This window comes from Juglans microcarpa x Juglans regia, chromosome 3S (assembly GCF_004785595.1).
Source record: "Juglans microcarpa x Juglans regia isolate MS1-56 chromosome 3S, Jm3101_v1.0, whole genome shotgun sequence".
NCBI classification, from domain to species: Eukaryota; Viridiplantae; Streptophyta; class Magnoliopsida; order Fagales; family Juglandaceae; genus Juglans; species Juglans microcarpa x Juglans regia.
In genome coordinates, this window is record NC_054599.1 from 13,198,781 (window position 1) to 13,213,850 (window position 15,070).

Below are 15,070 nucleotides of genomic sequence, written 5' to 3' on the forward strand. Positions count from 1 at the left end.
TTTTAGAAGCCTAAAAAATAATATACTGGTAGAAAATCATTTTATTTAAACGATTTTATTTGTTTAAGAATATTATGCAATATGCATTATTTTAATTTATGTTAAAAACTCTATTTATTAGATGTTATTTCTATTAAAAATATATAGCAAACTTCATCATTTTATTTAATGATGAAAGATTATTATTTTTATAGTTTAAAGTTGATTTTAAATTAATGGTATTGTATTTCTATTTTATTTTCCTATTTTAGTTAGTTTATTTATGTGTATAAATTTCATACCGTTGGATCAGTTTTGGAGACCACGAGATGAAGAGTTGGGACTAAAAGCCCAAAACTCTAATGTTTCTCCCCATTTCCTTTTTCCTCTCTCTCTCTCTCTCTCTCTCTCTCTCTCTCTCCCACCAACCACACCAACAGCATCCTTCCCCTTCCCTCTCTTCTCCCTCTTGGCCTCCCAGCGCTGCTGCAGCCACCTGCCGTCGCCGAGCACCACCACCGAGCCCCCACCTCCGATCACCTCGCCCACGCCTCTCTCTCCCTCCCTCCTTCTCACCGAATCACCTCACCCTGAGCCCATTTGTAATGCCCCATACCTGGGTGGGTTGGAGAATTACTACCTATCATTTATAAACATGTCTCCCAACACATCTAAAAAAAAATCTCCAAAATTTTCATAAGCAAAATCAATCTCATGCCTTCTAAATAAACACCTTAAAAACTCCGCAAAGTCATTATTGCACTAATAATAAACCAAGGGGTCCACAATCTCCCGATAGTCATAACATGCCAAACTAATAATTCCATAAGTCCTACTAAACCAAAACATAATTAAATCTAAATGACATCACATCTAAAACACATCAGAATTCCTTCTTTTATCATCCTCTCCACAGCTTAATCATGCTCAGCATTCCTTATCCATGTCTCTGATACCAAATGTAATGCCCCATACCCGGGTGGGTTGGAGAATTACTACCTGTAACTTATAAACATGTCTCCCAACACATCTAAAAAAAATCTCCAAAATCTTCATAAGCAAAATCAATCTCAAGTCTTCTAAATAAACATCTTAAAAACTCCGTAAAGTCATTATTGCAATAATAATAAACCAAAGGGTCCACAATCTCCCAGTAATCATAACATGTCAAACTGATAATTCCATAAGTCCTACTAAATCAAAACAAAATTAAATCTAAAAGACATCAAATCTAAAAGGCATCAGAATTCCTTCTTTTAACATTCTTTCCTCAGCTTAATCATCATGCTCACCAATCCTAATCCAGGTCCTCAGTTGGACTCTCCACATTATCTTAAAATATTATAAAGATAAGGGGTGAGTCATCAACAACTCAGTAAGAAGAAGATATATGCTAGCGTACAAACATGAGCATTTACAGAGTACAATATGCAGAACCAAAACATTTTTCAGAGTTATCATTTAGAACAAAACTTGTTTTCAAAAGTAACAGAGCTATGGTTCTAAGACAAGTAAAACCCATAGTACTTTGGCATAACATAAACTGAGTATCATCATCACATCAAAACACAACATCTTACAAAGCAGAGACCATGTTTCACCCCCGTGGTAGGGTTGTGCTAACCCCGGTGGCCAAACCAGGCAGAGACAGAGGTGAAATCTTTCCTTTATTCTTCTCGGAGCCCCGAGTGTGCACACAAGAAAGACCACAATAAAACTACTTTGTTTCCAAAGTAGGTGCACTCAGAGATAGAGAAGTTGGTACCAACCCAAATAGAGCAGAGCAGAGCAAAACAGAGACAGGTTCAGATACAAAATCAGTACACCATGCCAAAGGTTTTCAGATGCCATATTAAAATAAAACAAACTACCAAAATATAATCAGATCATTCTCATATACTGAAAACAAAAGTCGGAGCATCTTTCTAAATCAATGCACAATTTTTGTTTTCAAATTCTCAATATCGCTCTATTTCAAATTTCAGAGCCAATATGACAAAATTCAGCTCATGTCTACATAATGCATGTCAGAAAGTATTTTCCTTTTTTCATACAAATTTCATGAGTAGTGCAAATAAGCGACCGAGGTTAGTTTTTCCCAAGTTCTTATTTCATAACAAAATATGCAAAGTTTTTAGAAAGTCAACCTCAGTCTTAATAACTTGTATAAAACCTACCATAGGAACCTCGCTTACCTGACTCCTGCAGCGTATTATCTATGCCTTGAATTCGACCTCTATTAATCTCGTCACCTATTGATAGAAAACAAATTTACACTAAGTTTTAAAAGGCCATTGACACAACTTCGATCCAAGATAATTAAAACTCATGATTCCAACCCTTATTTCAGCAAAATAACCCAACTCAAATAGCCAAATAATAATCTGGACAGCCCACACTTCAACCCAAAATACCATATACCAACTTCAATATTGACCAATACATCCACCGAACCAAAGTCAAACACACCTCGTCACATGCAACCAGCCATAAAAACAGTCTTGACTGCCAATATCAACTCAGAACGCAACTTATAACCCACAAGGAAATCACCTCAATTCAATAGCCTATATTAAAAACTCAAAATAGCCATCAACAACCCCGATCGGTTACAAAACTCCTCCCACACAGCCACATCAAACTCAACAGCCACCCTTTATAATTCTTCTTCAAAAACAACTCACCAACAGTTTACATAACCCTAAAGTTCAGTTATAAAACAGTAGAAATTTTGCAACGATCACAACAATATAAGCCACTAATTTACACCATGTAAAATGTAAACGGACACTCGAGTTACCTTACCTTCATTCGACAGGGCTCGGAGTCAACACCTCGGCACTAAGGTTAACCACTTTGCAGATGGGAGAGAACAAGAAAGAAACGAGAGTGGGTGAGCGTCTAAAGGGGAGATCAGTGAGGGAAAAATCACAGTGGCACCACCTGAAATCTCAAAGCAGAAACGCAGAAGACAGAGGAAGTAAGAGAAAGGGCGTCGACTTGAGAGAGAAACCGGTTGTAAGGGAAAAGAAAATAGAGAAACAGTCGAGCATGAAACGCGGACTCACCAAAATAGAAAACAAACGAAGGGAAGAGAAGAATCGGGGGAGGATGGGTACTGGGTGAGAGAGAGACGGCTGGAAGAGAAACAACATAAAACGAAAAAGAGAAAGAGGGGGAGAAACAATCGGGAAGGTAACTGATGTAAAAGAGATGCTCACCAAAACAGCACCGCATCTAGTTCTATAAGAAAGGCTGGGCCTTGTTCACAGTACTGGGCCTCACATCACTGGGTCTTGCACCATCGCTACCGTCTAAGCCACCTATGACCTCCTCCTCCTCTCCTCTCCTCCGTCGACTGCTCTTTTCCCTTAGCCCAAAGCCCCTCAGCCTCTCCCTCCCTCACACGATCTCTCTTTCTCTCGGGATCCTAGATCCGCCATCGTAGGACCATCGGGACACCACCTCGCCACCTCCATGACACCACCAGCCCCACCGAAGCCTCCCCTACTCCTCCACACCTAGCCTAGCAACCCAGCCCCTTCCCATGCCCCTCTCTCTCTCAACTATTTTCCTCTCTGCCATGGCCTCTCCTGCCACCATGCATCGCCTCTAGTAGTCACCACGAGACCATCGTATGCCACCCCAAAGTCCCCAACAACCCAGCCTCGAAACCACCTTAGATCATGCCTCCCAACCCTTCCAGCCACCATATATGACCCACATGGTCGTAGCCACCATCACAACCACCCTCAGCCACCCATGGCACCCCTTCCACACCTCGAACAACCACAACAACCCTCCTTAACCACCAAATCCTAGATCCGATACCTCCAAATTAGTCTCGTTTCAAGGTTATGGTAGTGACCACGAAGGAGCGGTCACTACCCAAGCTAGTGGCTTCTAACGCATGGGACCACGCTAGACAACAAGTGACATGATGCCTCAATTCCAGTGCATGGCTAATCTCTCTCCCTTCTCTCGATAGTTAATTTATTATGAAGTTGATTATGGTTAAGGACTGTGATGTTGGTATTTGTGAAGTTCGCTATATTGTGATATGTGAACAAAGTAGTTTGTGGCAATGCTGTAATTGAAGTGATGGGAGTGCATGTGAAGTGTGTGGAAGTTGTGTAGTGTGAAGTGATGGGTTGCAACGTAGTGTGGAGCATGATGTAAGTGTTGGGAATTGTGAACAGAATCATGGAATACTGGTGATGTGATTGTGCAATTGGAAGTGATGGGCATCACTGTGTAATGGTTTTGTGGCTGTGAGTAGTGTGATGTAGTGGTGGAGTTGTGTAATAGTGACTTGGTGGAGATATGATGGGATGTTACGAAGTGACGGGATTAAGTGTGGAGCTATGTGCAGGAAGAGGGAGGTGATGGTGCCGTAGTGAAGTGGCGGGATGCCATGTGACGTGATGGGATCACAATGTAGCTTGGAAGTGATCGTGAGCTACGCGATATGACAGGACGTGTAGTTGTGAACGAGGTTATGTCGGGTAAATGTTGGGCTAAGCTGCGTAGTTATGGACGGGTTGCATGAAGGGTCATGCTAGTTAGGTTTATGTTGAAGGTTGGTATCAGAGTACGAAGCTTCTTTACTCAAGCGGGCAGTCAATGGATTATATGTTGATTTTAGGTAATAAAAAGGGGTAAGGTGCATGTGTAATCGGGTTGGACACATGCTAGACGGATTTACCATATGTAATGGATAATCTATCTTAAGTATGGGTACATGATGTTTAAGCCTCAAAATTGGCTTAAAGTTGTGTAGTATGTTGGGAATGACGATGAAGTGTTGGGTAGTGTGTGTGAATGAAGGAATGGATGTGTGTATTGATTAAGGTTGAGATGCATGACGTGGTCGATTCAAGTTATGCATCGGGATGGAATGATTTGGTAGGAAGAGTAAGATGAAAGTGTTAGCGTGTCTTAACTTTAAAGTGGATCATGGAGGTTCACATTAAAGGATAAGCACTTGGAGTAGCATGATGTGTTTGGAAAGGTGACCTCAAGTGGGTCCCAAACTAAGAGTATGAGAAAGAAGAAAGGTGATAAAGGAAAACATAAAAGATGGAGTAAGAAGATAGAGTGTGTCTTAAGTGAAAGAAGTCCAAGTGAAGTGTAGTTTGCATCTTCTATGTTTAGTTACTTATGCACTAGAGATGAATGACATTAAGGTTATGTGTGCATATAGGTTGACATCTGACACACACGTGAATGGATTACATGAAATGAGTATGGCATATAGTCCAAGTAAGTATTATGTTCACACTCTTATGAGCTTTCTAAATGATATGAAATGAAATGAAAATGAAATGTTTATTTTTATGATGTTTTATGAATGAAATGAATTTTATAAAAGTATGCTATGTATGAATATTCAAAGGTATAATAACTTTCCTTGGCAACCCCTATTTATGCACCCCAAGTAATAGTTGCATGCATGTGAATGGATGTTATATGTAGTATGTATTGCATGTATGTATCGTGACAATTTATTTTCATGTTATGCTCAAAATTTATTTCATGACACGTGCTTTTGCAATATGCTTCATGTAAAAATGACATTTTTATGTTATATCCTAAAATGGTGAAAACCTCACATGTTATATAAGCAAGTAATCAAATACTCAATAATGTATCATATGATATTATATGCTCAAAATGACATTTATAATATAAATGTGGTGTTTATACAAGAATTATAAAAAAAAAATTATCTAAGAGTAAGTTAGAAGCTCACTTACAAACTTTTTGGATTATTAGGAAATGGTGTGGTTGAAATAAGAGATATTCTAAGTTAGTAATCATATAACTAAAGGAGATTTTCAGATTCAAAAGGGTTCAAAACAATATTTACAAACTACCTCTATATGTTTCAAAATTTTCACTTAGGTCCTAAACTTTCCCTATTTGCATTTTGACCCCAAATTTCACCAAATTCCACAAACCTCATATTTTCCATATTCTAAATCCATATATGATCTTAGAATTGTAAGATTCAAGCAGCAACTATGCTAACTCCATCCAACTTGTGGCATGCATTGAGATCATATGTGATTTTAAGTCTATAACTTCTATGAATGCATGTGTGACTGAATTGCATCATATAGTAAACAATAAATCTGGTCCAAAGGACAAGTTAATAACTTAAATTCAGGTCACATGAGTTTACATCTCATTCATGCATTGAATAACACCAAAACACTACAAACTAAATATATTAACAAGATGAAAATAGGTTTCTAAAGGTTTATAAGACAAACATTAGAAAAATAAATCATGACATCAAAAGAAAGCCTTCATGCAAGTGAAATAGAATATGCTAGATAATCAATCCAAGATATTAAATTATAAACTTATCATGACATGTTGTTATCCTCAAATATAAACCTTCAATCAATTAATCAAGATGTTAGCTAAGCTTAGGATATCATATCAAGACATATAATGGCTAATATTTAATACCAAAACAATTTACACATGCAAGACTCCAAATCTAAACAATATGTGCATTCCCATGTTCATCCTTATAATAACACATTCAAAATCTTCCTTTTCATACCATAAATCAAATCTTAACATGTTAATCTATCGCCTAACAAAAAGATAAGATAGGATCACTCACCAAACCGTGGCTTATAGTGCTCCCATGATTAACTCACTCCAAGGACTTCACTCTCACTACTCGGTTTCACTTCTTTCTCATGCTGAGTGTTTTGCTCTCAAGAATACTAAAGAGAAACTTGAAGAGGGTGTGTGAGTAAGTGAGGGGTGAAGGTGGGTTTTTGAGTAGTTCATCATCATCATCATTATTATCATCGATGAACTTCTCAAAATAGGGTTTTTCTTCCTTTCATTAGTTCAATATCCAAAAAAAGAAAGCATTGGAATCAATAACATTTTTCACGAAATTAACTTTTAAACAACCACTTTATAAACATATTTTATAAAGTAATAGTACTAATATAAAATTTGAGCTCTTGGTAGCCACTTGACTTCTCATACTTCTCATGTGCGGCATAAAATTAGAAAACATCCTCCCAGTTAAAACTAAAAACTAAAGTTAAATCTAAAAAGAAAGTAATTTCAATGAATTAAGAAAAAAAATCAACTGCCCAATGCGTATGGGGCCAGGAGAGTTTGGTTGGCAGGACAAGTTTGTTTGACTTGTTGCCCAACCCTACAAAAGAACAACATAGATGCTACTCATCATTGAATTCATAAATAGTCTCTAATCATTTAATATTATATTATGGGATGATTGTAAAAGGGATGATGAGTAACATTACTCTTTATCCTATAAAGAAGACAATCTCTTTATCATCATCACTTCAACATTCTTTTATGTGATATTCAATTATAGGCCAACAAATAAAACATAAGAAATAGTTTCCAATCATTTTAATATCATATCATGGGATGATGTAAGAATGGTGGTAAAATAGATGATTAATAGCATTAAAAGCCTTATTGAGGCTCCTTTAACCGTTTAATTGCCCTAGGTGGTGGAGGTCAATTTTCTTCACTCTGGTGGGGAAACTGTGAGAGTTTCTGTTTACTAAGGTACCCAGAGGGTGGAGTTATGGACGGGTTGGAGGACATTTGGGAGAAGTTGAAGCTGGTCGATGAGGAGTATGAGCCCATAGAAATTTCTTTGAGTGATAATGAAGAACAAAAGAATTTGGGGGAGAAGAGCCTGCTGGGAAAGGTCTTTGCAAAACGTAAAATAGGAAAAGAGGTCATCAGAAACACCATGGAGAAGATATGGAAGGTATGTACACCTTCGACCTTTCGAGAGCTGGGCAACAATTGTTTTGTTATTAGCTTTGCAAATCGGAGAGATAAGTCGAAGGTGTTGAGGGGGTGTCCGTGGCTGTTTAACAACCATCTGTTTGTGTTAATGCCATATCAAAGGAAATCTCAAATCCTTTCGATGGATTTCTTTAAAAAGAGTTTCAGGATTCAAATGTTCAACCTACTGTTGGATTGTATGAATCGTATAATGGGTGAGAAGTTGGGGGAGTCCATGGGGAGAGTAACAGAGGTGGAAGTTCAAGAGGGGGATGTAGCATGGGGGAACTATCTGAGATGAAGGTAGTATTGGATATCAAAAGGAGTTTAGGAAGAGGGAGAACAATTAATCTACAGGAGAAGAAGATGTGGATCCCTTTTCAATATGAAAAGTTACCGAGGATCTGTCTGAAATGTGGATGTATTGTGCATGGGACAAAGGGGTGTTTGAACGATAAAGGGGGTCAGGTCAATATGGACCTTGGTTAAGAGCAAAAATGATGGGGAGGGGTCGAATAGAGAAGGTGAGAGGAGAGGTGGAGGAGGAGAAAGAGGAGAGTTTGATTCCTGAAAATAGTGAGGAGAGTGAGGGGGCACAAGCTGTTGGGCTTGAGAAAATTCAAAGTGAGATGGAGATGGTGTTAGATGAGGGTAGAGAGTGGAGTCATAACTTGGGGAGGGAGGAAAGAATAAGGGGAACTAGGGGAATTGATTCACATGATGTTGTTTATACCCCAATAGCTAGAGACAACCTACTAAGCTATGAGGGATCTACTGAGGAAATTTTGTTGGTACAAGAAACAAAAGGAAATGAAGGAGGGCATGTGGTAAGGGGGAAAGGAAGGAGAAGGAGTTGGAAAAGGAGAGCTAGAGGGGATGGGGCTAGAGGTGTCCATAGACCAATCCTCTAAAAAAGAATGTATGAAGGAAGAGAGGGTAGTGACCTCAATAAGGGGAGTAAAAAAAGATGAAGAGGGTAGAAAGTATGGAATTGGTTCACATTGAAATTATGGCAGAGGCTGCTAGTCAGTCCCGCCAATTATTAAGAATTGCCTAAGTTGGAACTGTCGAGGGTTGGGCAACCCTCGGACAGTTCATGATCTTTGCAGTCTTGTAAAGGTAAATAAGCCCAGTATTGTGTTTCTGATGGAGTAATGATTAAGGCAGGGAGGGTGGAGGTTTTAAAAAGAAGGTTGGAGATGGAGGGATGTCTAGTAGTGGAGTCTGTTGGGAAAAGAGGTGGATTAGCATTATTTTGGGGCAGAGGCATTAATCTGGAAATAGTACACTATTCTTAATGGCATATAAGCAGTATAATTAGGGGTGAATGAGGTAAAAATAACTGGAACTTCACTGGTTTCTATGGGCATTCTGACGCCTCGAAGACGAAGATGTCATGAGAGTTATTAGCTTCTTTGGAGCCTAAGAAAGATGAGGCATGGTGTATTGGAGGGACCTTTAATGAGATATTAAATACAAGAGGAGAAAAGAGGGGGTAAACTGAGAGATGAAAAAGGAATGTGACAATTCAAAGAGGTGTTAAAAAAAAAAAAAAACTCACTGATTTAGGGTATGTAGGCTGCCCTTTTACATGGAGTAATAAGCATGGGGACCACACCTTCACTAAGGAAAGATTAGATAGATTTGTAGCCAATCATGAATGGAGGGATATGTTTAAAAGGGTGAAGGTGAAGAACTTAACTGCTATCTGCTCTGATTACAAACCCATTTGCTTGAGGTAAGGGAAACACCTTTTGTGGCTGGAAGGAGGGAGAGAAGATTATTTTTTGAAGCTTCATGGGTGATGAGGAGTGTGAGGAGGTGGTGAGGAGGGGATGGATTACACAGGGTTCTAATTGTGATCCCATGAGTAAGGTGCAAGGCCTTCTAACAAAATGCACTGAGAAATTAAAAGAGTGGGCCAGAGACAAGGAAAATGATAGAGGGAAGGAAATAGAAAGATTATCTGAGGAAATAAAGCTTTTGCAAGGTAAGGAGGGGCCAGGCAATGTTGAGATGATTAAGGGCTCCAAAAACAGATGGGGACTTTATTAGCTCAAGAGGATTTGAAATGGAGACAAATGGCCAAAAAAAAAATTGGTATAAACTTGGTGATAAAAAAACCAAGTTTTTTCATGCTTGTGCCTTTCAGAGAAGGAAGAGAAATCAGATCAAACAGGTGGTGGATACTAATAATGGTAGGCTATGGGAGGAGCAGGAGGAAATTGAAGGGGCCTTTTATAATCACTATCAACAAGTATACCAATCAACATCTCCATCGAGTGAGGCCATTGAATCTTGTTTGTGTGCAATGAAGAGTTGTATTGCAGCTGAGATGAATGAAGGTTTGCAAAGAGAATTTACTAGAGAATAAGTGGAAGTAGTTGTGCAGCAAATTGGGCCCTTGAAATCCCCGGTCCAGAAGGATTTGGGGCTTCATTTTATCAAACCTATTGGAAGGTAGTAAGGGAGGAGGTGATAGAGATTGTGTTCGGTTTTTTTAAAGGGGATGGAAACCAGCTGTCATTGAACCATACTCATGGTTTTGATTCCTAATATAAAGGAGCTAAGAAATATGTTAGGGACTTCAAGCCTATTAGTCTTTGCAATATTTTGTATAAAATCATTGCAAAGGCACTAGCCAATAGACTCAAGGGAGTGCTTAATCATGTGATATCTTTGAATCAGAGTGCATTTATACCTGGGAGGCTGCTTACAGATAACATAATTGCAGCTTATGAGATCCTCCACTCCATGAAGTTGAAGAAAAGGGGAGATAAGGGGAGTATGGCCTTAAAACTCGATACTTCAAAAGCATATGATAAAGTTGAGTGGGGATTCTTAAGGGCAGTAATGGTTAAAATGAGATTTGGTGAGAGATGGGTGGGTCTTATCATGCATTGTGTACAATTAGTTTCCTATGCCATAGTGGTGAATGGAAAACGTAGCAATCCCTTTGTTCCAACTCGAAGGTTAAGGCAAGGAGACCCCTTATCTCCCTACCTTTTCTTTTGTGTGCGGAGGGATTGAGTACCCATATAAACCAAGTTGAAAGCAAGGGGGAATTAAGAGGAGTTTCAGTAGCCAGAGGTGGGATACAGGTAACAAATCTGCTCTTTGTAGATGACTATTTGGTGTTTGGGCAAGCCTCTTGGCAGGAATGGTTGAAGATAAAAGAGTTGCTTGAGATCTATAAGAAAGCTTCTGGACAATGTTTAAGTAGGCAGAAAACATCTTTATTTTTCAGCTCAAATATTAAGGATGATATAAGGAGACGGATTACGCTTGATGTGGGAGTAGGGATCCAAAATAGTTGTGAGAAATATTTGGGTTAGCCTTTGATGGTGGAAAATCTCAATATAATACATTCAGAGGTATAAAGGATAGGGTGTGGAGCAAACTAAGCAATTGGAAAAACCATTTCCTTTCACCTTCTGGAAAAGAAGTATTTCTGAAGGTAGTGGTGCAATCCGTCCCAACTTATCACATGAATGTTTTTAAACTCCCTATGAAATTGTGTAAAGGAATAGCTGCTCTAATGGCTAAATTTTGGTAGGGCTTCTAGCAAAATGAAGGAAGAATCCAATGGAAGAGCTAGGCTAAGATGGGGATTACAAAATCAGTGGGGGATTGGGTTTTAGAGAGCTTCAAAGCTTTAATACTGCCCTACTTGTAAAGCAATGCTGGAGAGTATTGAGTATGCCATACTCAATTGCTGCTAGGGTACGAAAAGATAAGTATTTTAGACATACTGACCTGCTGAAAGCTAAATTAGGGTGTGGGCCTTCAAAAATATGGAGGAGTCTATGGGGATCTCTTGGTTTACTGAAGGAGGGATTGGTTTGGAGGGTGGGGAATGGAGAGCAGGTGAAGATATAGGAGGATAAGTGGATACCAAGACCCACTCAATTTTCTATTCAATTACCTTGAAAGAACTTGGGTGCAGAGGCAAAAGTAAAAGATCTCTTACTTAATGGAAGGTGGAATTCCAGGCTGGTACACGACACTCTCTTACAAGAGGAAGCTGATATTGTTTGTGGTATACCTGTGTGTCAAGCTAATGCACCTGACAAGAGAATTTGGGCCATTACAAAGGATGGTTTATATAGTGTAAAAAGTGGTTACCACTTAGAAAGGTCCAGAAGAGGCAGAAAGAAAGGGAGCTCTTTAGAATCTAAATTGGAGAAAGAGGTTTGGAATAAAATTTGGAAGCTTAACACTCCTGAAGTAGTGAAAATGTTCATATGGAAAGCATTTGTGAATAGCTTACCTACCAGGTTGAATCTAAACAGGCGAAAAGTAATGGAGAACCCTTTATGTCCTATGTGTGGAAGGGACTATGAGTCTGTGTGCCATTGTGGAGTTGTATTGCAGCAGCTGATGTTTGGGCAGACAAAAAGAGCCTAGTTCAAAAATGGCATCGAATGGAGAGAAATTTTATGGACCTGTGGTTGTTGCTAATAAAAAAATTAACAAGGCAAGAACTAGACTTAGTGGCAACTGTGATGAGGAATATGTGGTGGAGGAGAAATGCTTTTGTCTTTGAAGCTAAATTTAAGGGGCCTTCTGAGTTATTCCTACAAGCTCAAGAAACTCTAAAAGTGTTTGCGAATGCAAGAGAAGAGCCAGATGGGGGTATAAGAGGAGAGGAAATGTAGAAGAAAGATGTAAAGTGGAGGAAACCAGAGGGGGGTTTTGTGAAGGCGAATTGGGATGCTAGCTTGGATTCTGAGAAGAAAAGAAGGGGTTAGGGATTGTGGTGAGGGATGAAGATGGGGAGGTATTGTTGTCTCTTTGCAGTTCTGATGCAGGTTTGTACACTCCAGCTGTTGCATAGTTACAAGCTCTATGGAGAGCCTTAAAGCTATGCGCTGAGTTGGATTTGGACTAAGGTCATCTTCGAAGGTGATGCTATGGGAATTATTCTTGCTGTAAATGGGAAGAGTTGCTGCTAGGAGTGGCATGGACAGCTAACTGAAGACATAAAGCTGATTTTATACAATAGAGTGAATTGGTCAATCCAGTATACGAATAGAGATAGCAATAGAGTTGCTCATACTTTAGCAAAAATGGGTTTAAATGTAGTAGATGAGGTTGTTTGGATGGAAGGGGGGCCTTCAGGCATTTACTCCTTTGTATTGCATGATAAGATCTGTAAGGTTCCAATTATGAGGTAAAACAGAATGAGTTTCTGTTTCAAAAAAAAAAAAAAAAGATGATTAATAGCATTACTTGCATTTCATTTTATTGTGAGTTCGACTCCTCAAAAGTTTTGGAGGTCATTCTTCTCCATATATGCATGTGTATTTCTTTATTTATCATAACTTCTTCGCATCCTCTACCTTTGCGGGACTAGATTTATTTAGATCCCCCAACTCCAGACTCATAACTTTTCACATTTCCTACTAAAAGTAGAAACATTCTTTTCTAGACGACGGTCATAATCCTTTGCCATTGGATTCAACTTTGAATTTGAACTTCGAACTTGATTCCAAGAATGGCCTAGCTCCTACTCCATTCCATGTCCTTCGAATTGGAGTAGGTATTCGCAGTCCACTAATGAGTTTGTTTTGTTGGGTTTGGGTTCGAAATTGCATCTACTTTTGTAGCCGGCAATCTTACTTTTTTTCTTCAATTTCGTTTATTTTTTGTTAATATCTTTTAACAATTTTCATAATTCCTTTTTATTGTTTATGTGTATTCTAGAAAACTAAGTTGTTACTTAAAATTTAGTTTTAAATTTTTTGTTAACCTTATGTTTTTTAATGTTAAATGTTTACTAATTTTTGTCTTTTTCTCTACTTGTTTTGTTGATTTTCTAAAACTTATAAGAAACTTATTTTAATCTCAAGTGTTAAAAGTTGTTTTCAATGTTTTCTAAGTTTTTTAAGTAGATGTTTGGGAAATGAGATAAAAAAAAATCTATTAATAATAACCAATTAGCTTGTAAATAGTAATGAAATAATTTATGAATGGTAGTAAAATAGTTCAAGTTAAAATGTTTATCTAGGTTTAAAGAAATAAGATAGAAAAAATTGAATAAAAAAAATCATAAAATTAAAATATTATTTTCTAATATTATTTTTATTTTAAAATTTGAAAATATAGAATGGTTTTGTTTGTTAGTATAGGAAAATAGTAATGATTATATGAAAATGTTGCAAAATTTGAAATTGAAATGTATTTTTGTTTCGGTGACGTTTGAAAAGGAAACTTCGAGAAATTTTCAAATAAAATGAGTATATATTCCCACACAAGCCTTAAGTGTTTTTATTTTTAAGTCCTAATAGAGGGACTAATTTAAAATTTGAACATTAACCATGGATGTTTGTTCGAAACTTTTAAAATCAACTTTTATCTCTAAATCAACTCTTATCTCTGAATCCAAACCAAACCGGTAATTACACCAAACAAATACGGGGTAAACTTCAAAATTGTTAATTAGCTTTTTGTAAAATAACTGAAAAAAAAAATGCCCAAGGTTTGCAATATTTTACAGGGCACAACTGGAACCGAAATATTTCGGGAAAGAAAAAAAAAAAATCAATATGGCAGCTTTACTACATTACATTACATTACAAGGCAAAGCCTTCTCCCTCGTCTACTCAAAAAGACGAAAACGTGAGATTTCCTCTTAGGCATACATTTACACCACAATTAGGTGCCCTTTTCCAAATTTCCCAAGAATAAATTAATGGTAAATCTCTAAAATTACTCTCCGAAACCAAATGGTGATTTCCGCCTACTTCCGCCTTCCCCATACTGCTCATTCCATTTCCTCAGCTCATTCATGCTTGCAGCATCATAGGCAACCGATGGCCCAACCTATATACAGCACAATGAGACATCCCGTTATGTTAATGCCTTCTACAGAAAACATATTCATGCTGAAATAAATCATACAGATGAACTCAAATAAAAATGAGGAAAAGAAATTGGTGGGATATTCCATCTGAAAGGCTCGGTTAGTTTTTGGAATATTCATGGCCAAAAAGAAACAAGAAAAAACAAACAATAACACTTCTTAATCCTAAACACAGCAAACAGAAAGTAAAGTTCCCAAACAAAGAGAATTTACTTGCAGTGCCGATCTAACTACAAGAAAATATCCACTCAAAAAGAGCATACAAAGAAGGGTGTTTGATTGAGTAATATAAGCAATATGAGCCCAAGAAAAAAAAAATAGACACAATAAGACAGCTTTTGCCTCAACAGCCACCATATACATTTTTGACACAATGTGATCCACACTTTTGGAATGTTCGTAGGATAAAGTGACTGCCTTCAG

The 15,070-nt window shown here is 37.9% G+C and overlaps 1 protein-coding gene across 1 annotated transcript in view; it reads right to left on the reverse strand.

Moving 5' to 3' along the window:
* Nucleotides 1–14,197: 14,197 nt before the first annotated feature.
* Nucleotides 14,198–15,070, reverse strand: part of LOC121257567 — a 32,944-nt gene continuing 32,071 nt past the window's right edge. Inside the window, exon 24 of the mRNA XM_041158619.1 lies at nt 14,198–14,607. Coding sequence (XP_041014553.1) covers nt 14,494–14,607 — 114 coding nt within the window. The 3' untranslated portion in view covers nt 14,198–14,493. The remainder of the gene's footprint in view (nt 14,608–15,070) is intronic.